At 48.0% G+C, this 25,932-nt stretch overlaps 2 protein-coding genes across 7 annotated transcripts in view; one reads left to right on the forward strand and one right to left on the reverse strand.

The window, feature by feature from the left end:
* The window catches only part of LOC122905985 (SAP30 binding protein), a 37,522-nt gene extending 33,512 nt beyond the window's left edge, over positions 1-4,010 (reverse strand). For 2 of the 4 annotated variants that reach the window (XM_044247432.1, XM_044247431.1), the window contains exons 1-3: positions 3,867-4,010; positions 2,501-2,610; positions 184-231 (exon numbers count right to left, since the gene is read on the reverse strand). In XM_044247432.1, the coding sequence (XP_044103367.1) occupies positions 184-231; positions 2,501-2,610; positions 3,867-3,972 (264 nt within the window). In that variant the 5' untranslated portion in view covers positions 3,973-4,010. The remainder of the gene's footprint in view (positions 1-183; positions 232-2,500; positions 2,611-3,866) is intronic. The other 2 variants (XM_044247434.1, XM_044247433.1) reach the window with 1 other exon arrangement.
* Positions 4,011-4,145: 135 nt separating this feature from the next.
* RECQL5 (RecQ like helicase 5) overlaps positions 4,146-25,932 on the forward strand; it is a 36,939-nt gene continuing 15,152 nt past the window's right edge. The window contains exons 1-9 of one of the 3 annotated variants that reach the window (XM_044247430.1): positions 4,146-4,320; positions 4,822-4,956; positions 6,088-6,209; positions 7,331-7,849; positions 7,971-8,076; positions 8,587-8,698; positions 10,119-10,281; positions 19,305-19,384; positions 20,778-20,938. In XM_044247430.1, coding sequence (XP_044103365.1) covers positions 4,836-4,956; positions 6,088-6,209; positions 7,331-7,849; positions 7,971-8,076; positions 8,587-8,698; positions 10,119-10,281; positions 19,305-19,384; positions 20,778-20,925 — 1,371 coding nt within the window. In that variant the 5' untranslated portion in view covers positions 4,146-4,320; positions 4,822-4,835 and the 3' untranslated portion in view covers positions 20,926-20,938. Of the gene's footprint in view, positions 4,321-4,821; positions 4,957-6,087; positions 6,210-7,330; positions 7,850-7,970; positions 8,077-8,586; positions 8,699-10,118; positions 10,282-19,304; positions 19,385-20,777; positions 20,939-25,932 lie in introns of those variants that run through there. The other 2 variants (XM_044247427.1, XM_044247429.1) reach the window with 2 other exon arrangements.

A 25,932-nucleotide genomic window follows, 5' to 3' on the forward strand; every position in this document is an offset into this window, starting at 1 on the left:
CTCGTTCCACGGTGACCTCCTTTCTTTAGAAAGCTGGTTTCAACACAGGAAATGTACACGTGGTTGCACAGTGTGTTAGCAAAGTGTGTTAGCGGGACTGAGCTGGCCCAGACATAGGAACTGAGCCACAATGTTACAATGCCTTGTTGCATCCAGCCACCCACCACAGCCAACACCAAATACCTTTGGGTCATCAGCCTCAGGTTTTTCAGTCTCTGAATCGTCATCTTCCTACAAGACAAAGAATTTAGAGGATTAAGCTTAAAGGAGCGGGCCTGAGGGGTCTCACATGCATAACTAGGGGCTGGAGCCATCCCACCAAGAACCCCTCCCCTGCCCTAGGACCCAGAACTAGAGGAAGAGAAGGGGAAAAGGAGATGTTCCGGGGGTGGGGTGGAGAAAAGAACATCAGCAGCTCAAGGTCGTGACTCCAGCAGTGCCATAGTCTAGAGTGATGAAAATGCCTGAGGTTAAAAATCACATATATAAAAATGGAAAAAGGTTGCAATGTGTCAGAAAAGAATAAGACCAGGTCCCACAGGGTAAAACAGACACAGTGTTTCTAATGAAATATCGCTTATTAAAACCAGGAACATGAGAACCTTTTTTTCCTCCTTTGCCTTTCATATACACAAGGACATCAGGCCCAGACCTACCATAACATGGTTCACGGTCAGAGGGCCATGAACCCCACCACCACACCCCAGCACTTCAGCCCAGAACAGTCACAGCTACATGAACAGTAGGAGAGCAGGTGTCAAATGGCCAGGGCAAGTGACCCAGGGAAGGGCTACAGACCAACACCTGGCCTTTCCTGGGTCCCAGCCGAGAAGACTCTGCCTCCATCCAAGCACTCACAGAACTGCCACTGACCCGTTCTATCCAGTCTTGCTCCTGATCCGAACAGCCAGCCTGACACAAATCATCATGTGAACAAGGCATTCTCTAAAGCGTGCAATACAGCCTCACACGGGCTAGCCCACCATTCCACCGAAGGCTACTGAAGGTCAAAGATCAGCTACCCTACTATGTAGCTATATCCATGTCTGTTCCCAGAACACCCCAAAGTACAAGAGGCTTTAACTTAACACCCTGGGGGGGAAAAAATTAAGTTTCATTTGAAATTGCTTTTTTCAATAGAGCTACACTTTAATCCAAACACCAAGTAGCGCCTCAGATGTTGATATAAACATCACCTGTGAGACTCGAACAAATTATACTGATAGCTTTGAGACTTAATTGTCCTGCCAGGTGCCAGTGAGCCCAAAGGGTTAAATGCAATCTCCATGATTTCCTTAAAATGAGATCAATCATGCCAAATAATCAGAGATGTAGCTCGGCCAAATACAATCACATTTTAGAATGTCTATATCGGGATTTGATGAGAGGATTTTACTAGAATGATGTAAAGCTTAAATATGATGAAAATTCTAAGCAAAGCAATGCGGAACAACACTTCGGAAACGTTATCATGCACACTTACTAAGAGAACAGTTATGGTGTTAAGCGAGTATGGGTGCATTTAAGAAAAGAAAACAATTTGCAAAGCTTTTCTAAACAATTTTAGTCAATTCTTAATTATTAGCATTAATGGTGGAGCTATGGACATGAAAATATCTTCCAAAAGAGCATCAAATACAAAATGCTTTTTTGTTTTACTTAAAATGTCTTTTGACACTAATATTTAAATATCAATACACAAGAAAACTTTCAAACAAATAGTAAAGTACATTAAGTATTTTGGTTAAAGGTGTCGCTGAATAACCAGATTCTATATCCAGATTTCACTTTGTATGTCTTTGTGCTAAGCATCAGCTTGAATCCTTGCTTTCTCTCCAAGCTGTTATAAACTTTGGCTCCTAAGACTCAGGCGATAACGTATGCAAAGACTTTCTGTTTAATTAAGGCACAACTTCTCTTTTCCTTGTTGCCAGCACATACTAAATGTCCAGGAAGATTTGTACTCAAGAACGGCAGGCACTCTGATCAAAAGTGCAAGTAAAATATCAAAAAAGAAGTTAAGAAGGATCAAACCACAAATAAAAAACTAAATAATTTCCCTTCCTAATCTCACTAAAAAACTGAAAGATCTGAATAAGTTCCAACCAAGATTAAAAATAGTACAGAGTTGACTGCAGATATAAATGATACACCAATTAGGATGAATGCATTGCTGTAAATGGAATAAACTATCTAAACCGGGAAAACCCATATGAAACACTCATTGATATCTCGCTTAAATGAAATAGTCCATTATCTCTTCCCCCCAATTTCAAATCAAAAGTTAATACAAAATGGTCCAGATGAAAACAAGTTTTGTTTTCAAAACAGAACTACTGATATCCAACCCAGTTTCCTCAACTGAAACCAAACAAAAAGCAGGGGAACAGAGGGGAATGACGTTAGCCATGGAATGGAACACTGTCAGTACAGTTCGAAGGTTTCTGCCAAATGAAATGGTACTTTGAGCAACTCTGGATTTGGGAACAGATTTACTTACCGACTGTTTGCTGTTCTCATCCTCTTCTTCTTCATAACCATCTTCATCACCTCCGAGGCGAGAGAAGTCATCCTCTCCATACGCTTCTGATACTAATCCACCTTTCTCCTCTGAAAAAGAGGAAAAAAGAAAAACAAATGAAGGGAAACAAAAATGGAAGACAATATTTTGAGCGGCCAGAACCAGCCCCGAAGATCAGAGGGGTGCCTAAATCTCGTGTAAGTGACTATAGGTCCAGAATCTGCCTTTGGAAAGAACACAATTTAGTGGATAAAATCATTAAAAGAACATGGCAGAAAACCAAATGCCAAAGTCTTTCTTTCATGCTTCCTATCCACCTAGTATGCCAGTGGAAGCCTTCTCTTTTCTGAGCTACTATTGTTGCAGGTTGTTTGAAAACCTCCTTTGATGTGGTTATCTCTACCTTGTACCAGAAGCACCAGAGCTTATCTTCTCATACAAAACAAGGACTCCGTTGTGCTCATTTTTGTGTGTCCTCCCTACGAACAGGAGCTTTAACTGGGACCAAACAAGCTCTCAAAGGGATTACCAATCATACTACTTGAAAAACAAAATCATCTTCTACCTTTAAACCAAAACAACCTAACAACAAAAAAATATAAAATGATACAAATTACTGGGAAACCACCAGAGAACTTCCCAACTGGAAGACACCACCAAAAAACTGAGAGAAGCTAACCTCCAAAGGAGAAAAGGAAGGCACAGATACGATAGGTAACTTGCTGCCTTATCATCACCAAGACATCTCTTCTCATTTCCTAACATGGTGACTCTCAACTGAGTAGGGCAACAAAATCACTGATGAGCTTTAACAGCTCACAAAGTAAGCGAATCACTGAGAAGCATTAGAAAGCTCACAAAATCCACGCCCAGATCCTACCCCAAAATCTACGAATTACTCCCTCATCAGCGAGATCAGACATACATATCTTTAAAGGCTCCAAGATGCGTCTAGGGCACATTCCTAAAGCGAAGTTATAAATTTAACAAAACACAACCTTTTTCAACCTCCACGTACGTTCTACTCATCGCTCTCCCCATTACACAGTGAACCCGGAGGGAATAGGTAGCTTTGGATCTTCTCCATCCACCCTTCTGTCCCACGCTGCCCGGCACGGAGCCTTTCAAAAGTTTCGGCAGAATAATCGAATCAACGGAAGGAGATGGCCCGTTTTTATTCCAGAGCGTCTAGTCTGTCCCAACCAGAGTCTCGATCGCGGTTCGAGGCTCCCGGACCCGATACTCGGGGCACAATGACCATCTCTTTCCCTCCCGCTCTGCTAGGTGAGCAGCATTCGGAGCAGACACCAGATTCTCCCCTTCCAGTTCCCTCCTCGGGCCTCACCAGGCGCGCCGCCCGCCGTTTCGACCCCAGCCTCGCCGTCGGACTCGGGCTCTGAATCTTCCGCGTAAACTGCCAGAGACGACAGAACATTCTTCTTCCCCGCCATCTTACTCCCACAATCCCAGAGTGCTTCACTTCTACGAGTCAAAATCGCCGACTTCCGTACGGAAAGGTAACTTTTTTCTATCCCAGGAGAACCCGCGCCGGTTCCCCTCCAGGAACCAATCAAAAGGGCCGTTTCTGCGCCTGGCCCCGCCCATCGAGCCGGAGCTGCCGAAACGTAATCACCGCGCGACAGATATAAAGTTGAGTGGGTTTTCCCTGACCTAATTCCCAGCGATTTGGCTCCTCAGAAGTTGGGTGGCTTATGGGGGTCTTCGAGTAGTTCCCGATCGGCGGGCAGCAGCGGCCCGGCAAGGGTCCTTCGCTCCTGGGTGGCCCGCGCCCAGCTTTCATATCTTGGGGTGAAGAGAGGGAGGCTTCAGCTGGGGGAAGGGAGAAAGGAGCGGATCTGTGGGGCTTAGAGGAAGAGGGATGAATTCTCCTCCGGGAGGTCCGAAAAAGGGGTCGGGGCTCTGGGGGAAGAATGGCCGTGAGACCAACGCTTATAAAAGGAGCGGGAGGTGGATCTTAGAAAAACAATTCCCATCTTCTCCAAATTATTCCAAAGATACAGTTTGAGTTTCTTCTCGTAATCTGATTTCTAGCCTGTGCTGTATCATGGATGGGATATTTCAGCGTTTCTGTTTTCCCGAGCATGAAAGGGGAGATGTTAATTGCCCGGCAATGTGCTGCTTGAGGCTGTTCATCTGGAGCTGTTTTAGCTGGAAATAATATATTGCTTGAGAGTAATAAAGCAAATTTTACTTAGAGAAAAATGAGCAGTATTTTAAAAGCGGAACATAGGGTTTTCGTTGCCATTATGATAATCGCCTTTACCTTAACTTCTGGCCACGGTCTGTCGCTAAGATGAGCACCCGCCCTTCTTTTGACCCTGAACGTCGAGTCCGGAGCACGTTGAAGAAGGTCTTTGGGTTTGACTCTTTTAAGACACCTTTACAGGAGAGTGCGACCATGGCCGTAGTGAGAGGTAACATTGCCAAACTACCTGCGTTTACATTTGTGCTGGTTGTATACTGTAGCATTGCCAGTTGCCACCTTCAAAAAGCCCTCCTTTTCAGCCCTTCCTACTTTCCCACCCTTGGTCCCTAATTGTTGGAAATCTTGTAGACTTGTCACTTAAAACTTTCAGTTTTATTGGCAGAATCACCCAGCTCTTCTGGTTCTTCCATTTCATAGCCTGCATCGGCAATATTTATTTGTTTATTTGACAGAGTTAGAGATTCAACTAGAGAGGGAACATAAGCAGGGGGAGTTGGAGAGGGAGAAGCGGGCCTCATGCGGGGCTTGATCCCAGGACCCTGAGCCAAAGGCAGATGCTTTACAACTGAGCCACCCAAATGCCCCTCTAAGCCCTTTTTTGAAGACTGACCTGGGTCCTAAGTAGGGAAGGAGGCAGTAATAATACTGTAAACCTGAGATACATTGAAAAATGGGGGTTGTCAAGAGGAAAGCAACAATGTAATATTAATTACATTATAACACTTATAAGCAAAAGATCTCTAAGTGATGCTGCTTCCCTGTCTCCACAGCTGGGCCCACTCATCTAGAAATATTCAACTTTTCATGGCTATTTAATTCCATCATGCATATCCCAACAGACTCAGACTTCGCATGCTCATGGTGGTTATTGCCATTACTGGAAATGGTTTATGCCCATTTCCATCTCTCTGGATCTCTCCGTTTACACAGGAAGGATGGGAAGCAAATTCGCATCATATTGAGAACTTTCTGTGGGCCAGACACTCTGCTAGGTGCATTTCCTATACTCTCATTTTTCAACAGCCTTGATGAGGTAAAAGATAAAAGGCAGGAAGTATTTATGTATGTATGTATGTATTTATTTATTTATTTATTTTAAAGAATTATTTATTTATTTGCAAGAGAGAGAGTGTGCTCGTGCACAAATGTGGGGAGGGACGTAGGGAGAAGGAGAGAATCTCAAGCAGACTCCCCACTGAGAGCAGAGCTTGAAGTGGGGCTGGGCGTTATCTCACAACCTTGAGATCATGACCTGACCTGAAATCTAATGACACTGAACTGCTTGGGCCACCCAGATCCCCCCAGGCAGGAACTATTAAGTGTTGTTGTCTTTTTGCAGGTGACAAGGATGTCTTTGTGTGCATGCCCACAGGGGCAGGAAAATCCCTTTGCTATCAGCTCCCTGCTCTGTTGGCCAAAGGCATCACCATCGTAATCTCTCCACTAATTGCTTTGATTCAGGTGAGGCTTAGGGGGGTGAAGATGGTAGCCCAAAAAGTTTAGGGGAAGGTTTGTTTTGTTGTTATTGTTGTTTTCAGCTGGAAATGTCACTTCTTGTTTGGTCTTTACCCTTTTTTTTTTTTTTTAAAGATTTTCTTTATTTATTTGACAGATAGAGATCACAAGTAGGCAGAGAGAGAGAGAGAGAGAGAGAGGAGGAAGCAGGCTTCCTGATGAGCAGAGAGCCCAATGTGGGGCTCCATCCCAGGACCCTGGGATCACGACCTGAGCTGAAGGCAGAAGCTTTAACCCACTGAGCCATCCAGGCGCCCTGGTCTTTGCCCTTTTATTTTCTTTGATTTGCCTATCTCCCTTTCTGTGTTGGGTTTCTGAATTGCCCAAATGTGGGAGCTCCAGTAGTAGTAGTGTGTATCACTCTGGAGGGTTATGAATGAGTCTTCTGTGTCTCAATGGCCTGAGGTCTCTCACCTTCCTTTGTTACTTTCCACCCAGAGGAGTATGGCACTATGTCTGTATACACATAGGAGTGAGACACTCACTCATGGACACACATGTGCACTTTTGACAGGTTAGAAGATGAAGATGGATAGAAAGCGAAATTGATCTAAACGGGCTGGGATATTGTCAGCATCTGCTCTGCACCTCCGGGTATATTTAAGGTCTGCAGATGGGCTGACAGAATCAGAAATGAGGAAGTGTGGCCATGCGGTTAAAAGCCATCCAGCACGAAGAGAAACGAAGTGATAGGAACAGTGCTTCATGAGTTTCGCGAGGTCTCAGGCTTTGAACTCAATGGTTTATGTGCATTCATTTCATTTTTGCAGTGTAAAATTTCATTTAATGCCAACAGCTATGCTGTTCGGTAGTTGCCAGTTTTACAGGATGAACAGAGTCTCAGAGCCAGCCAAAGAGCCTGTGGTGATTCAGTGAGTCAGAAAGAGCCAGGACTGTCTGTCTCTAGACTCTGTGCTCTCAACCACTGCACCTCCTGTAATCGTGTGCACAGAGAAGACCTTGGAGGTTGGGAGGAGGACGTTTATGGCTGGGAAATGCCCAGCGAGCCAAGGTGACATTGACCACGGGGTCCTCCCCTCAGTGAACTGTTTCCTTTGTTCCCTCAGGACCAAGTGGATCACTTGCTGGCTCTGAAGGTACGAGTGAGTTCCCTGAACTCTAAACTCTCAGCACAGGAGAAAAAGGAGCTGCTCTCTGATCTAGAGCGAGAAAAGCCACAGACCAAACTTCTGTACATTACACCGGAGATGGCGGCTTCGGCCTCCTTCCAGCCCACACTGAACTCACTGGTGTCCCGTCAGCTGCTCTCCTACCTGGTGGTGGACGAAGCTCATTGTGTTTCACAGTGGGGGCACGACTTCCGTCCTGACTACTTGCGTCTGGGTACCCTCCGTTCCCGCCTGGCGCATGCCCCGTGTGTAGCTCTGACTGCCACAGCCACCCCGCAAGTCCAAGAGGATGTATTTGCTGCCCTGCACCTGAAGCAGCCAGTTGCCACCTTCAAGACTCCCTGCTTTCGGGCCAACCTGTTCTATGACGTGCAGTTCAAAGAGCTGCTTTCTGATCCCTACGGGAACCTGCGGGACTTCTGCCTTAAGGCTCTTGGACAGAAAGCTGGTAAAGGGGTGAGGAACCTATGGGGCTGACAGGAGAAAGAGCGAGAGCTTCTTTTAAAGGAGGCCACAGTAAAACGGACAGATTGTTCCGTTCTTAACGCTCACTCTCTTCCCGTGTCTCCTCATTCAGTTGCTGTCCGGCTGCGGCATTGTCTACTGCAGGACCAGAGAGGCTTGCGAACAGCTGGCCACGGAGCTCAGTTACAGGGGACTGAGTGCCAAGGCTTACCATGCAGGTGAGGGGTGCCTGGGCTGTGGGGTCTGCCTCCATCTCAGAAGCCTCTCCCTGGGCCTCTTGTTCTTTAAGGATCCTGGATGCTCAGATGGTCTGTCCTCTTTTTCCGGATACCCAGGCAGAGCTAAAGCGATTCCCTTACGTTCATTAAAAAGGAGTGTAGACACAAATGAGATCTAAAATGAGAACTATGACTCCTGAATTCTTTTTCTCACCCTGCGCCTTTCCAGCAGCAGGTGAGGAGTTTTTAGAAGTCCAGGTACTGGTGTTATGGGAAGAGCACAGGTTTTGGAGGCCAGTGGACTTGGGGTTGAATCTGGGCTTTGATGCTTATGGAGTGCTCTGTGCTGCACGCAGGCCAGGGTCTTTGAGGTGAAGTGCTTGGCCCAAGGCCGTATAGCTGGTAAGTGATGGATTCCGGGTGTGCGTGTAGCGCCCAATACAGCAGCAAACCCGAGGTAGATTCCAGGGGCAATACGGACTCCCTTTGTCGCCTTCCCCTCCATCACAGGGTTGAAGGCTTCTGAAAGAACACTGGTGCAGAACGACTGGATGGAGGAGAAGGTCCCTGTCATTGTTGCAACCATTAGTTTTGGGATGGGAGTGGACAAAGCCAATGTCAGGTGAGTGATGGTTCTTGCCTTCCCTATCCAGTTGGGCCCTGACTGAAGTGGGCTGCCTAGTGCTCTGCCTCAAGGACCAAGTGCACATGGTCCTTCTAGGGCCAGAGGGGAAGGAGGCCCCAGGAGAGAATCCGCAGTGCATAGCCCACATGGTGACAGGTGCTGTGCAGCCCCCTCTCCAGGGACCGTGCAGCAGGTTCTGCCATCCCCCAGTAGAGGGCAGCATGCAGCCATCGGGCCCATCCATTAACGTAGCCCAGTTCCCTCGCTGGAACGGACTATCTAAAAATGCTCCCTGTGGAAAATCAAAGGCAATGGCTTGTTACCCAGCATTCCTTGTTACTGCTTACTGACAATCGAGAAGAGACGGGTACATCCCAGCCTCCTAGACCCACCCTGGCAACTGCTGGGAAGTCTTTTACATCTAGCCCCACCTAACATTCCAGAAACATTTTCAGCTACCGCTGGAAGCCCTTTGCTTTGATTAACACCAACAATAACGCCTTGTATGATTTACAGAGCACTTTTGCATACATGCTCTCGTTAAGACTCACAGGGAAACTGGGTTGGTCAGGGGAGGAATGAGTCTACGTGCTTACATTTAAGAGAACACAGATTTTGGAAGCAGAGTTTGGACCCTGCATTGGCTGTGGCTTGTTAGGGCCAACTTGAGTCTGACAACCTTAGGCCCAAATCCTAGCTCTGCTGTCCCCTTGCTATGTCACCGTGTACACATTTTCCTGAATCATTTCATTGTCTGTAAAATGGAGTTATCTCACCTGATAGTAACTGTAAAATTAAATGAGACAAATACATAAACTGGCCCATAGTAGGTATTTAGTAATGTTCTCTCTCCCTCTCTGCCATGAGGGTGAAGGGATTTACTCGAGGTTATGCAGCTCCTTAGTGGCCTTACATTGTTTCTTTAAGCCCAGTGCTTTTTCCTCTGGGCCGTGACAGTGAGAGTTTTTGGTTTCTCATATGGACTGGAATTGCCCCCTTTAATTCTGCTGTGGCCTTTTTTTTTAAAAAAAAAGATTTTATTTATGTATTTGACAGAGAGAGATCACAAGCAGGCAGAGAGGCAGGCAGAGAGAGAGAGGAAGGGAAGCAGGCTCCCTGCTGAACAGAGAGCCCCATGCGGGGCTCAATCCCAGGACCCTGGGATCATGACCTGAGCCGAAGGCAGAGGCTTAACCCACTGAGCCACCCAGGCGCCCCTGCTGTGGCCTTTAACTTGGGCCGCTCCCTGGCAGGAAGGCCTACTGATTGGGTGCGGGGTCTTGGCCACATTTATTCTGAAACCTGCCAGCCTCCCTCTCTTGATGGCCACTGAGAGCCCTGTTTCCCTGATTCTGATCACTCCTCCCCTCAGCTCTTCTGCCACAGCTCACGCTGCTTGTCCCTTTGGATCCTTCAGGTTTGTCGCTCACTGGAATATTGCCAAGTCTATGGCTGGGTACTACCAAGAGTCTGGCCGGGCAGGCAGGGACGGGAAGCCTTCCTGGTGCCGTCTCTATTACTCCAGGAACGACCGTGACCAAGTCAGTTTCCTGATCAGGAAGGAAGTAGCAAAACTCCAGGTAAATCTGGGCAGCAGGACCCCTTTCTGTCCAACCCCCTCCACTCTCCAGTTTCACACATCTTATTTCTGAATCCAGATGGAGCTCCTGTAAGCTACAGGGGTGCTCCTAGGGCTAGGAGATATAGCGGTGGGGGAAATGGTATGCTGGTGAATACGGAGTTTGCAGCCACGAGGTTAGACTCTTTCCCTTACATTTGGTGTGTCTTAGTGCGATCTCTTGTAGGCCTTTTATTTTACATAGCCAAGATCAATCCTGCCTTGTGGTTTTTTCGGTTTTGTTTTGTTTGGGTGGAGAGAGAGATGGAGAGAGAATCTTAAGCAGGCTCCACAGCCCTGAGATCACGACCTGAGCCAAAATCGAGAGTCAGACACTCAACCAACTGAGCCATCCAGGAGTCCCAATCCTGCCTTGTTTTTTTTGTTTTGTTTTTTGTTTTGTTTTTTAAGATTTTATTTATTTATTTGACAGAGAGAGATCACAAGTAAGCAAAGAGGCAGGCAGAGAGAGAGGAAGGGAAGCAGGCTCCCCGCTGAGCAGAGAGCCCGACGTGGGACTCAATCCCAGGACCCTGAGATCATGACCCGAGCCGAAGGCAGTGGCTCAACACACTGAGCCACCCAGGCGCCCCCCCCCTTTTTTTTTTTTAAGATTTTATTTATTTATTTCACAGAGAGAGATCACAAGTAGGCAAAGAGGCAGGCAGAGAGAGAGGAAGGGAAGCAGGCTCCCCTGCCTTGTTTTAATTAGCTTTGTTACATAAGCATTTTCCCATATTGTTGAAAGCTCTTTGTTTTGTTTTCAGCCTTTTTTTTTTTTTTAAACTGGTTGTACTTGCTTTGCAGAGAGCCTAGAAATAGACCCAAGTATGTAAATGAACTAGATATTTGATAGGTGACATTATAAATCAACAGGAAAAGGGTGCAGTGTTGAATAATTGGTGCTGGAAAAAGATAAAGCCAGGTAGCTGCCTCCTGTACCAGACACATGTGAATTATAGGTGGAGTAAAAACCTCAAAAAAGTAATATTGAAGAAAAATATTTTGTTTCCTTGGCAAAGAGAAGAGCATGTCAAGATTTTAAAAGTGGAAACTATGAAGGAAGGCATGATCTATTTGACTAAATTCAAACTAAAAATTTCCGTATGACAGAAGACACCGTAAACAAGGTGGAGAAATGAGCCATTGCTGGGGAAGGTATTTGCGATATACATGATTGACTGCACGCGTAGAGAACTAACTCTGGCAGGTCAGTCTATAAAAGGCAAACAGCTGCAGAGCAAGAAGTATGCATTCCACAGAAGAGGGAACCAGCATATCTAATAAAGGTATGGCGAGTTGCTCAGCCTCCCTTGGGAATCAGAGAAATGCAGAGGAGGTCACGAGCTGTCACTTCATACAGGTCATATTGGCAACAGCATACAGCATGTTTACAGTCAGTGTTGGTGAGGATGTGGGGAAAGGGGAACTCACGGTGGTGTCAGGGACATGACCTGGTATGACTGCTTTGAAGAGAGAAAAGGAATGGAAAGGTGCTGGGGCTCTGTGATTCGGTATTTCCCCTTCTAGATGAACAAGTTGTCATGTGTGTGGAGATGCATGGAGATGTTTGCTGCAGCTCGGTCATAATGAACTCTTCGCGTGTAGGGTATTGGATAAGTAAACAGTGGGTTAGTCAAAAGCAGTTAAAAAATGACACAGTAAATCTACATTAACCAACATGGATAAAGTCCCCCAAAGCGTAATTTGTGAAGTGGTAAATGGATACATGCAAACTTTTCTATATAAGAAATAGTGAATGCTAAAATAGAGAAATATTGTACGCAAGTACTCACATCTGATCTTTACCAAAATGACATTAAAAGGACAAAACAATATATAAACCCACAGGGACAGAAAGAATAGAAAACAAGGTAGAAATGTCAACAAATGTCTGCCTAGAAAACCCCAGAGTCTACTGGAAATCTACTGGCATTCATAAGAAAACCTGGTAAGGTGGCTGAATATAAGGGAAATATTTTATTTTTTATTTAGTTTTAATTTTTATTTTTTTTAAGATTTTATTTATTCATTTGACAGACAGAGATCACAAGTAGGCAGAGAGGCAGGCAGAGAGAGAGAGAGGAAGCAGGCTCCCCGCCGAGCAGAGAGTCCGATGTGGGGCTCGATCCCAGGACCCTGAGACCACGACCCGAGCCGAAGGCAGACACCCAACTGACTGAGCCACCCACGCACCGATAAGGGGAATATTTTAAAAAGCCTAACTTTTCTCCACATGACCATGAATACCTAGGAATGGAAATGAAAAAAATTTTTAAGAATAAAACTTAAAGATCTAGGCATAAACGTTACTGCCTTTAAAGAGACGTAAAAAAAAAAAAAATTCTCCCCAGTTGGTTTTAACATGCAGCCAGGCATGAGAACTACTGATTTAGATCAAGAAAATGAATATCTTGTGGAAAGAAAACAAGCTCTGAGTAGGTACAAAAACTGAGTGGGAAGACGTAAAACTGTCAGTTCACCTCCGAGTTTATATAAATGAAGTTCCGGTTGAAATCCCAAAAGACCTCTCCCAGGAAGTGGAATCTTAGAACTTACGTGAAAGAATAAGTGCCCAAGAACAGCCAGGAAAAGTCTGAGCGGGAAGAATGGTGAAGAGGACGAGCTCGACCCGGTGTCAGAATGTCCTGGGGTGTTGCTGTCCCCAGATCCTTGTACTACAGCAATAAGCAGTGGCCCAGACAAGGGAATTAGAAATAAGGCCCAGATCATATGAGAGTTTAATATGGATGAAGCCAAACCTCAGTTTAATGGGAAATGAAGGCAGTGTCTGAGAGGTGGCGCAGGCATCCTTCTGGAATAAGGTGAGAGTACCCCGTTTGGCGTTTTATATATAGAAAACAGATTGAGGACCTACATGTAAAAAAACAATGTCTTACAAGACATTTTATTCCAGTGTATAACCTAGGGCTTGAAATAGGTTTGTAATGCAAATCAGAAATTCAGAAAGCTATCTTTTAAAAAAGTAAGTATTTGAATTAAAGTTCTTGAACTTTTTTTGGGGGTAGGAGGAGAGCAGCGAAGCAAGGTTTATTGTGTGATAGCAAAGTGATCTACAAAGTTCCCAGGGAGGGAGGGGCCCAGAGAGGGTCGCTGCTAGAGTTTCTAGGGGTTTTTATAGGTTTGTTGTTGGGCTCTTTCAATCTGATTAATCCTCCCTGGCCTGTCACCCAATCAGATGTTTGTCATCTGTCATATGGGTAGGGTGGAGGGCGCCTTCCAAGGTGGTGTAAAATCCTTTTATTTTTTAATTTTTTTAAAGATTTTATTTATTTGACAGAGATCACAAGTAGGCAGAGAGGCAGATAGTGGGGGGGGGGAAGCAGGCTCCCTGCTGAGCAGAGACCCCCCCCCCCCGATTTGGGGCTCGATTCCAGGACCTTGGGATCATGACCTGAACCAAAGGCAGAGGATTTAACCCACTGAGCCACCCAGGCGCCCCTGTAAAATCCTTTTAAAGGTGGTTTCCTCTTCGGGTGGCAGCCCCAAGTTCTTGAACTTCTAAAATCCTGAACCCATGAAAAGAATGTAGGCAGCAAAAGATACCATAAACAAAGCCAGTATATAACAGCAAATCTAGAAAACTGGTTATGCAGAAGGCAAACCAGAGGTTGAAGCTGAGGGTACATGGAGAGATTTCGATAACTGACAGGAAAAAGCAAAGTATGTGAAAGCAAGTTCCCAGAAAAGCTTGTTCAGACGGCACGTCAAAGACCTTTCAAATTCAGTGGTCATCAGGTGAGTGCAAATTACGGCGGAATGACACACATGACACACACACCAAAGGGCTCTAACACTCGTGGCTAGAGAGCACATGCCAGAGAGGGCCTGCACTTTGCCTGGAATAGTTACAGTCTTTTTGCGGGGAAGCATTCTAGCAATATCTATTGTACTTTATATTTTTATTTTTTTAAAGATATTTGAGGGGCGCCTGGGTGGTTCAGTCGTTAAGCGTCTGCTTCCGGCTCAGGTCCTGATCCCAGGGTCCTGAGATCGAGCCTGGAATTAGGCTCCCTGCTTAGTGGGAAGCCTGCTTCTCCCTCTCCCACTCCCCCTGCTTGTGTTCCCTCTCTCGCCATCTCTCTCTCTGTCAAATAAATACATTTTATTTTATTTTTTTTTTTTTTAAAGATTTTATTTATTTATTTGACAGAGAGAAATCACAAGTAGGCAGAGAGGCAGGCAGAGAGAGAGGGGGGGAAGCAGGCTCCCTGCTGAGCAGAGAGCCCGATGCGGGACTCGATCCCAGGACTCTGAGATCATGACCTGAGCCGAAGGCAGCGGCTTAACCCACTGAGCCACCCAGGCGCCCAAATAAATACATTTTAAAAATCTTAAAAAAAAAAGATATTTAAGAGAGAGCGAGAGCTGGGGGAGGGGCAGAGAGAGAGGGATAAGGAGACTGTGTGCGGAGAGCAGAGCCCGCTGCGGGGCTTGATCCCAGGACCCTGAGATCAAGAGTCAGATGCTCAACCTTCTGAATCATCCAGGCTCCCCGCTGTTATGCTTTAATATACAGGTACCCTTTGCCCCAGATACTGTATTTCTGGGACCGAATCACCTGGAATAAAAGCTCATGTGCTGGAGGGCCTGTGTGGTAAAATTGGTCACGGGATCTGACACTGGAACAACTAAACACTTGGCCACGCGCAGGGATAAAATTACAGCACGTGCTCACCATGGGGCTGGTAGGCATAGCTGAGCGCCCGAGGGCTCTTCTCTTGCATTTGGAAAAAGAAATTATGTTTATTAATGTGTGACATTAGAGATTTGCTTATTCCCTGTCTGCTCTGTTGAAATGTAAGTTCCATGAGAGCAGGGACCTCTTGTTTCCTATGGATCTGTGATGGCCAGAGCAGTGCTGGGAATATAGTAAATGCTTAATGATGTTTTTCAACGGGTAGGGGACGTGAGTACAAGTTGGGATGGGGAAGGAAGGGGCCTTGTGTGGACCTGGTATTTGCCAGGAACAAAGGGCACCTATTAACTGATTCCCCTCTGCCTTTTTTTTAAAAAACTGGTCCCTTTTATCTGAAATTCAAATTAGACAAAAGATTTTGGTAAGGTGATGAAGTATAGTATGTTTATTTAAAACTTACACGGTGAAAAAAAAAACAAAAACAAACTTACACAGTGAGTTATAAGAGCTCACGCTAGGCTTATCAGGAAGACACGTGAGACAGAGAAGATCCAGAGCCTCCAGAGAGGGGGTATGTGGAGGGCTGGGAGCCAGAACAGCACCAGTTTTCTTTGTCATAATATCAGAAAGGAGAAACAATGAAGCAGTGCCTTCCAATTCTAGATAAACCGTTTCCAACCTAGAATTTCCAACCCAGCCAGCCAGTTAAGTTTGAGGCAGTTTAAAGACATTTACAGCTTCCGGTTTGCTAAGCAGAGGTTGGATGTCGGAAGTGTTGGTCTTTATAGGCTCTGGGAGCAGAAGGGCGGTAGACCGAAGTACTCCTGTTCTCCCAGCTGTGCAGGGATTTAATCGCCATGTCCAGTGAAGGGCAAAGATCAGGCCTACCAAGAAGTACCCCCAGTGCTCAACGTCCAGTGTTTTTCCCTTGTTTGGCCGGTCACAGAGTCAGGAATTCAAAGAGGCCTTCAACACGATGGGTCAGAACAGAGAGGGTTTCACTGACCAGGAAGATTGCGTGATATGCTTGTCACCCACCCCACCCACCCCCCGCCGGGGAGGAGTCCAGCTGGTGGGTATCTGGATGCACTGATGAATGAGCTTCTGGGCCCATAGATTTCACCGTGTTTCTCACTGTGTTTGGCGAAAAGCTAAGTGACATAGATCGGAAGATGTCCTCAGAAATGCTTTTGCTTGCTTTGATGGAGAAGCAGGCAGGCACCATCCGAGGAGATTTCCTGAGAGCCACAGACAGCGTTGGGAGGCCAGCTTACAGGAAGCGGGTGAGCTGCGCAGAGAAGCGTCTGGAAAGGGAAATTTCAGTTCATATGCCTCCGTAGATATGGAGCAAAAGACAGAGATGACTAAAAAGAAGTTCAGATTCCAGCCAGACGTTCCAGCCACTTGGGGTATTTCTGAGACGCTCTTAGACTCTGTTGCATGCTCTTAGCTTTGCAGCTTTTGTCCTCGTATTGATTCTCAGCCATCTGGGGCACGTGTGTCTCTGTAATCACAGGAGGGGGCACTTTTTACGATTTTCAGAATAGAAAATAGGGCAGTTTGGGGCAGCTGGGTGGCTCAGTGGGGTTAAGCCTCTGCCTTCGGCTCAGGTCACGGTCTCAGGATCCTGGGATCGAGCCCCGCATCGGCTCTCTGCTCAGTGGGAGCCCTCTTCCCCCTTCTCTCTCTGCCTACTTGTGATCTCTGTCTGTCAAATAAATAAAATCTTAAAAAAAAAATAGGGCAGTTTAACTTACCACCCCCCGTCCCCCAAATAATTGCAGTCTACAGAGAGTCAGTATGGTTTTTCAGAGAAAGTTATTTACTCAGTTTTTTTCTGAACATAATTAAACTTTATGGTTTAATAAAAGACATTTTCAGACGCAAGATATCAAGAAACTCCCTCCTCTGGAGAAGGTACTGAAGTATGTCCCCCGTGAGGGAGGTAGTAACCAGCAAGGGGAAGATAGAGATCTGACCTAAGTCAGGCAAAGGAATGTCCTGGGCACCATGGAAGGTTCGTCTCAGCTGTGCGCCAGGCCCAGGGAGGGGCAGTTCAAGTTGAACCAGGGGGCCAGAAGGCTCCAGGGGGAGGTTTCTAAAATTATAAGTGGAACCTGCCATGCTTGGCCCCTGTTGACATGAATTTTTCATTATATCACAGCATTTGGGGATGAAGTAGTAATACACTAAAATTTTTTTTGAAGATTTTATTTTTTTATTTGACAGATCACAAGTAGGCAGGGAAGCAGAGACAGAGAGGAGGAAGCAGGCTCCCCACCGAACAGAGGCCCAATGTGGGGCTTGATCCCAGGACCCTGAAACCATGACTTGGGCTGAAGGCAGAGGCTCAACCTACTGAGCCACCCAGGCACCGCTGAAATAAACTAAAATTTAAATGAAAAAAAAAAAAAAACAGCTATTAATTTGGGGAGAACAAAGTTGTATAAGAAAGGATATGTCATCATAAGAAATGTAGAAAAGTAGCCACATGGTTTAGCCCTGAATGATGTTGCTGTTGTTTCCTCACCAAAAGGAGAATGACGATTTCAGAAGAAATTGTGATATAAACAGATTGGCAGAATGAGGGCAGAGAGAGAAGGTGTATTTATGTGTGTTTAGGAGGTGGGGATGATTCATTCACCTTCCAGAAGCAGAAGGTCAGTAGACGAGATCTCAGGTATCAGTGTCTGTTATATTTTCATTCCTTTTCTGTATTGTTTTCTATTTTTTATTTTGCTCAGCCACCATATAGTCCAGCATTAGTTTTTGGTGTAGCGCTCAGTGATTCATTAGTTATGTATAACACCCAGTGCTCATCACAGCATGTGCCCTCCTTAATACCCATCACCCTGTTACTCCCCACCCCCCGCCTCTGAAACCCTTAGTTTGTTTCCCGGGGTCCATAGGCTCTCATGGTTCGTCTCCCTCTCTGATTGCCTCCTTCAGATTTCCCTCCCTTCTCCTATGGTCCTTTGTTCTATTGCTTATGTTTTACATGTGAGTGAAACCATATGGTAATTGTCTTTCTCTGCTTGACTGAGTCACTTAAGCATAGTCCCCTCCAGTTCATCCACACCAATGTAAATGGTGGGTGTTCATCCTTGTTGATGGCTGAGTAATATTCCATTGTGTATGGGGACCACATCTTCTTTATCCATTCATCTGTTGAAGGGCATCTCGGCTCCTTCTACAGTTTGGCTATTGTGGACATTGTTGCTATGAACATTGGGGTACATGTGCCCCTTCTTTTCACTACATCTGTATCTTTAGGGTAAGTACCTAATAGTGCAATTGCTGGGCCCTAGGGTAGCTGTTTTTTTAACGTCTTGAGAAGCCTCTACACTGGTTTCCAGAGTGGCTGCACCAGCTTGCATTCCCACCAACATTGTGAGAGGCTTCCCCTTTCTCCACATCCTTGTCAACATTTGTTGTTTCTTCTTTTTCTGTATTTTTAAATATTTCACAATTTTTTGAAACTTTGACAAAGACATGTACAAAAAGGCAAATAATGCATAATCCCAGCACTCCGAAGAAATCACTGCTCACATTGTAGTATGTATCCTGTAAACACAGAGGTTTGCGTGCTCCTGCAAATCTAAAGACACTGGCACGTATATTTACTATTAAATTAGCCATATGATATTAGGGGACCTGGCCGGCTTAGTTAGTGGAGGACTCTTGATCTCAAAGTTGTAAGTTTAAGCCCCATGTTGGGTGTAGAGATTACTTAAAAGTAAAATCTTAAAGGAAACAATGGATCATATTATATAGGGCTCCCAAATGCCAGTCTCTGGTCCTTGGCATGAGAATCACCTGAGCAGCTTTTTGAAAATAAACTCCCCAAAGCTCTTGTTCTAGAAAGTTCAATTCAGTAGTCTGGGTATGGGCCCCAGCTCACTTTTTGAAAGTTCTCCATGTGGGGGATGTCTGACTGGCTTAGTCAGTACAGCAGGTAACCCTTGAGCTTGGGGTTGTGAGTTCAAGCCCCTTGTTGGGTGTGGATGTTGCTTGGGGGAAAAAAAAAAATCTTCAAAAATATAAAGTAAGGCAACCCCTTCAGGTCCCCGCCCTCCCTGGGAGCTTTGTACTATCATTTTGCTATCACCCATTAAACCTTGCTTTCCTATCCTCCAAAAAAATAAGCAAAATTTAAAAGTAAAAAAATAAAGCTATCCAGGTGATTCTGATGCATGGTTTGGGGACACCGTTTTATACATGGCTTGCTTGCTGTCATTTGGTATTCTTGTCCCTCATCATCGTTTAGGCTACAAGGTAATTGAACTATACCAGACTTTTGCTAAGTGGCCTTTTCTTGTCTCCAGGAAAAGAGAGGGAACAAAGCGTCTGATAAAGCTGCTATCCTGGCCTTTGATGCCCTGGTGACCTTCTGTGAAGAACTGGGGTGAGTGACTTATTTCATATGTGCAGCACCGTGTTAGTGAGGTCTTCCCTCTGCCAGCACCTGCCAGTGAACCAGCTGATGCAGGACCGATGTCGGGCGAGCAGGGAGTGCTCCCTGCTGAAGGCTCCCGTGTGGAGCGTTTCCCATCAGGCAGCCTGGATGTCAGTATCCTCACCTGGAAGGCCCCAGAAACTAGCAGTGTGAAGACATTCAGTCTTTTGGTGGGTCTTCCATGTACCCCACTCCACCCACTTCCGGAGTAGCTGGTCCCATAGGTGACCTCTCATGAGTCACGTGGTCGGTTCTGACCCATGAGCCTTGTGGTCGTCACTTGACACAGAGCTGGACATCTGGCTTCAGCTGAGTAGGAGTCACTTTTATCCTGGACCCAAAAAGAGCCGCTTGACCTACCTTATCTCTTGTGGGTGAATAATAAGCTTGGAGAGAAGTCAGCTTTTCTCGTGTAACACCAGCCTGCCCACTTGGAATCCACTTCTCTGTCTGTGCTGGTGGCGGAGGCTTGACAGAGCCTGCTGGCTGCTCAGTAGCAGGCAGGTTGTGGCAGGACAGGTTCAGGACACGAGGGACAGCCCGGATGATTCTGGACAAGCTGGAAGCATTTTGCATGCATGTGGCCCTTTGGTCTAACAAAACTCACCTTCACCAGACCCCATTGAACAACACTGTGAGGTCGATGAAGCAGAAGTGATTACTTCAGACTTAGAGATGAATAGGCTTATCCCGAGAGAGGTCACGGTCACCAAGCTCACAGTAGACAGACACCGCCAATCCTGGGTCTCCCGAGTTTTAGTGACTGAGCATTTCATATACACGTACCGCCTTGGTTTTCGCACAACTGGAATTTTGAAGCCTGGAGCAGAGTAAGTAGACAGACCTAGTACCTAGCGGATGTTTGGAGCGCTCCTCTAGAAACTGAGGTACTTATGTGGGCCATGTGTTTTGATTCCCACCCCCTCCTCACTGATGATTTGGTGGCTCCTCTGAGACTGAGTCTCTGGTCTGGTCTGTGTGGCCCGGCCATACCCAGCAGAGGTGCTCGGCACCCTTGCCCGGCACCGTCTTGCTCAGAGCCCTTTTCAGGCACTAGTACCGGGCGTTGTTCAATTAGGCCCTCGCAGGCTGCTGGAGCAAAAGGCTGATAATGAGAGGGCCGCACGTCCTTGCTAATTGTCCCGGTCCCTTCTGCTGGAAGTAACCCTGCCGGGTTCTTTTCTGGGATGCGTCTGATGCTCCGGGGGACTGTCTAAAGGGTTAGCTCTGCCGTATCCCTCTGGGCTGTGGCCACCCAGAAACAGGACAGATCCCGCTAGGGGCCCCTGCCTTCATTTCTCCTGCGTCCTGCTGAGGAGCTGGGGCCTCTCTGTGCTTCCAGGGTCTCGGCATCAACGGGCCTCCTGCTGTGCCACGTGCAGCCTCATCTCTCCTACCTCGTGTGCTCCATGCGAGGGTTCCAGATTCCAGGACTGCCTGGGGTGGAAAAAACCACTGTTGTGGCGAATGTGAAATTGCTCTTTGGGTAAAAAAGAAACGGTTTCTTTATGGCGTAAATGGTGTATCGCCTATTCCCCACCAAATTATTTGCTGTTTTTCTAAGAATAGTCCCGGTTTGTGGTTTAGTGGAAGCAGCTGTTTGCTAAGGGAGGGCACCTGGCAGCCAGGGCCAAGCCCTATGGTGGCTTTGGCAGAGGCAGGCGCGTGTACAAAGATGGTGTTATAGGACGGTCTGGGGTGCGTGGGAGCTGTGGGACCCTGTGAGGGATAACCTGGGCATCTCTGGGACCAGTGGCAGAGACACTCAGGTCAGTATGGATGAGGTCAAGGCCGGGCATCCAGTGGTGCGCCTCTCTTCTCCACGTGCAGCTGTGTTCTCTGAGCAGTGGCCATGACAAGCATTTGTTCACTCCGGGGCGGTTCTCTCCATCTTTGAGCGTTAAAAAGAACGATCATTAGGTTGAAACAACTTCCCTCTTTGAGGCTTCAGTACCTTGTCTGAGATAGAACAGCCTAATGTTTGGGCCACAGCTGAATTGGGCGCTGTTGTCTGGGGACTGTGGTCTGGGGGAGCCGACAGCCCTCCTGTCTATCCATTCGTTTGGTCATTTATTCATTCATTCATTTATTCATCCAGCAAATATTGTTTGAAATGGACTGCGCGCCCGGCACGTCGGGTATGGGGTTACAGTGGTGAGCAGAGAGTGGGTTCAGCGGGGAAGACAGGCACTTATCAGATCATCACATTTGTTAATTAGTTAATTACACTAACATGTATGTATAATTTGCAGACTCTTAAAAGGGCTTTGAAGAAAAGGTCCATGGTGTTTTGAGAGTTGACAGGTGGGGCCTTCTTGGCCCCCAGAAAGTCAGGTCATGACTCTTCACACCGGCTGACCTTCCCCAGTGGAGGGAGCAAACCAAACACGATGGCAAACACGATGAGAAACAGGATCATGGTGATGAATAAGCTGATCACTGCCAGGCCCCCCTGGTCCCACGGATTCTGCCAGAAATCATCATTCCACATGAGCTTCCGGTTTGTCAGTTTGCCCACGTGAACCTGGAAGAGAGGGGATGGAGGCCCTGAGTGCCGGGGCCTCTCCCAGGCCCTGTCGCAGGCGCTGCTGTCCACCCCCAACTTGGTCCTCTGGAGCCGTCTCAGAGCAGCTGGCCCACCTCTGCAGGGACCTCGGCTTGACGCCCTGGTGTGAACAGGAGCTGTCCCATCCCTGAGATCGACTCAGCTCGAATCTAAAACGCACCGCTACAGATCCCTGCTGTTTTCCCTGCCTCCACTGGCAAACATTTGGGAAGCATTTTGAGAGATAAGCATCGGAGTCGAGGAGTGGACTGACTCCAGCTGAGGCCTGGGTAAGCTAGCTCCCCTGGAGGCAGCTAGAAACAACTAGGTGGTCTCAAAGCAGCTCAGGCGGGCAGGCTGCGGGCCGGTGGCCGGTTGAGGGGCGTAGCGGCAAGAGGGAAGGAGGCACTACCTGATTTTGCTGGTAACACTCCCCAGTCCTACGGGCGGGCCGGTCAGGGTAATCCTGCGGGCCCACACTTTGGGGGCCCGAGCCACACCCTGACTCAAAGCAGCAGCTGTTGGGAGGAAAAGGTGTTGGCATGGCCAAGTGGCCCTGACCGGACCTCACCGCTGTCACGGGAGCGGACAAAGGTGGGCTAGGGCCTGTTGCCCAGCAACTGCCTTCCCCTTCTGCCTTTCATACTTACCCCTGAAGCTGCGTTCTGTCCTTTTGTGATGTCGTTGTGGGGGCTGCTCCGGCTACGGATGCTCAGGCGTCCTCGCCGAGAGATCTCAGGCTTGGGGTGAGGCGGGGAAGGACACTGGATCCGGGACCCTTGCCTCAGGCCACCAGTCCGCCTCCCCTCTGTCTGGCTGCCAGCTTGTGGACTGGGAGGTCCCGGCCAGAGCGCAGGAAGCCCCGCTGGAGCCGTACCTGGGCTCTGTTCCTGCTCTGTACCTGGGCTCTGTTCCTGCGGTGCTGGGGGCCTGGTGAATGGTTAACTAGCCCCAGCTGGCGCCTCCTGGAACGAGTTTCTTTGTGGAGGTGTTTATCACCCTTGAGGCCCCAGAGTCCTGCGGAGGCTACCTTCTCCCTAGTGCCTTTGCTGGCCTCTCAGCTGCTTCACGTGGTCGGTTCATACCCACTGGTGTGATAGGGCAGGGAGGAAGCAGAAATGGAAACCTAGAGACCACCATGTATTCCTTACAAGTTAGGATTCAAGTGCCTGGTGTGGCCAGGAACCACACTGGGTGCCTCATGTCCATTGTGACCCAAGGGAGGCAGGCCCTGCCCACCCGGAATTCGACTGTCGTGCTGGTCCTCAGCCCTGCTCGTTAGAATCATCTGGGCCCTGCCTGGTATCACTTAGCTCAGTCCCTGAGCAGTCAGAGGAGCCTCGTGCTCTGTAAAGCTGGCGGGGCGATGCTAACGTGCAGCCGGGGTTGGAGGAGGCGTATGATGAGCGAGTTCAGTGAAGCCCTTAACTGTCCTGGGCTCACCTGATGTTTCGAGTTTCCCTCTGTAAAACCTCCTGACGCGTGCCCTTGGCTGCTGAATGCTCCCAGCCAACAGGCCGGTCTCTAGCACAGCCGCCTACTTCCTCCGTCGTGAAGTTGGATACTTATCGGGAGGCAGCTGTTTGTTCCCAAACCTGTTTGTGGCACTTGTCCGTGTTACTGTAATGACATAATCGCACTTAATGTTACATAAAAGTGTGGAGCAACAGGAATCCCCAAAACCCCAGTTCTGCAGCTGGGGAGCAGGCACCGGAGTGAAGCAACTTACCCAAGGTCATCCAGCTGAGAAGTAACCTGGGGTGGGGGCAGGTTAAACCCAGCTATGGGGCTCGGCTGCAGGCTGAGCGCCGCTCTGTGCTGCCCCTCAAGGGGGTAGGGGCGGGGTGCGGGGAGTTGTTTATAAGCACCTGTGACTACTTTGGAATGACTTTGGAATCTCTCAGTATGTCTTTCAAAACAGATGTGGCAAGACAACTGGAAACATTTTGCAAAAATCCAGGATTTCACATGTTGATTTCTTTGTGGATGTCTTTAAGTTCTTGTTCTGCTTTATAGTTACCACAGTTAGCAAAGAGCCAGTATGGGAACTCTCTGGCCAACAAACCCCACACTCGGAGGAAAGGCCTTGGCCCTACGGCAGACAGACTGGCCAAGGAATGTGCACGCGTGTGTTTCCATTTAAAACGAGATGTGGAGGGAATCTTTTGGGTCGTGTACACAAAAGGGTCTTGAACCGACTTTTTTAATTAATTGCTGACCCTGACCAGAAAATTCTACAGAAATGATTCTGATGAAGGGAAGAGGTGGAGAATGCTGTTGGTGTGTGTGGTGTAGCCTGGCCTGGGGGCTGAGGGGATCCCCCGTAAGGCGTGAGGTTAGGTTGAGGCAGGAAGACCACGGAAGGGGTAGGACTAGGGCACAGTGTGTCACGGCAGGCAGCCGGTCCTGAGGACAGTGAAGAAACTACTTTTGAGAACAAAATTATTTTGTTCTCAGTTTTTTGGTCTGGAAGTTGTGTTACCCATGGGCAACTATGTCGTGAAGATTTTTACTGTAGGTTGCCCTTGAACTTAATGCTTGAGAAGACAGATTTAGGAGAAAGAGTGTTTTATGTGCTCTCTGCCAGGTCTTGCTAAAGAGATTTCTTGCACACGTGGCTCTATGGTGGTTTTTGGTAAGTCCTAATAGCCGGGAAGATGCACGGATCTTAAGTGTGGACCTTTGGAGGAAGTGAGAGGCTCCTGTGGAGGTGAGGCCAGAGTCGGGAGACCTGACGAGGCCGGGAAGTCAGTGCAGCGGTGCGCGCAGGCACACTTGGGGGTGGCTCGTTCCAAGGGCCCTGGTGGTGGGAATGGAGACTGTGATGGCCAGATGCCCTTCGGGGCGCAGACAGCCTGCTGGCCTCCCCTTCCGTGGCCGCTGTTGCTGCACCTCTGTTTGTCCTTTCCCACGATGGGGGGGTCTTGCTGCTTCCTCTTCCTGCCTCTTCCAGAGGAGCCCTGTGCTGGGAGTGTGCGGGGCTGCCCTCGCGCTGGAGCCAGCCTGACTTGTTGAGCTGAGTGGGACCGAAGCCCGCCCAGGAGTGCCGTGGGGAGCCTTTAGTGGTGGGGCTCAGCGTGGGCCAGTTTGCTGCCAAGTGGGGAGGAGTCAGCCTTCCCAGCAGCGCCGGGATGGCATCTTACTTGGGCTCCGCAGTTAGGAGGAGGAGAATGCCAGAGAAACGGCTCGTGGTCCCCACCTCTTGGCAGCCAGACCCCAGAGCCAGACTCTGCTAGCAAGGAGGGACAGCCTCTGCTGCCCTCAGGAAGGGCCATTCTTTAGAACCGACGGGAACTTGCTTACGGGAGAGTCACAAGGGGACTGGACTGCTCCACTGTTGTCCTTCCTGGGGCCCCTCCAGCTGTTGGGGCCCTCTCACCTGCCCTGTTTTCCTTCTGGGAGGGAGACCTAGTTGGGCCCCACCCTAGCTCTGACCTCTTGGGCTCCACCCACTCAGAGGGAGGTGATTTTAAGAAGGTTTGGGGTGTGGGATCTAAGGTTGGTTGGTGGAGGATAATGGGATGCGAGCCTTATCCCCACGGCAGCTGGGAAGCCTCAGGGCCTGGGTGTGGTGAGCAGGGGCTCTGCAGTTGGGTGGGCTGGGCCCGGTGGCTACCTCTGCCACTTTTAGCTGGTTGAATTTAGGAGACTGACCTAGTGTCGCTAACACTCAACTTCGTCATCTCTTAAATAGGGATAATAATGGTACCCATGGCACTGAGGCTGCTGTGATCACACAGAATCACCTGCATCAGAATGCTTTAGGCTTGGGGCGCCTGCGTGGCTTAGTCAGTTAAGCATCTGCCTTCTGCACAGGGCATGATCTTGGGGTCCTGGGATTGAACCTCACATCAGGCTCTCTGCTCAGCAGGGAGACTGCTTCTCCCTCTCACTCTCTGCTCTCCCTCTCTTTCTCAAATAAAATGCATTTTTTAAAAAAATGCTTTAGGCA

Source organism: Neovison vison, chromosome 5 (assembly GCF_020171115.1).
Source record: "Neovison vison isolate M4711 chromosome 5, ASM_NN_V1, whole genome shotgun sequence".
Taxonomy (NCBI): Eukaryota; Metazoa; Chordata; class Mammalia; order Carnivora; family Mustelidae; genus Neogale; species Neogale vison.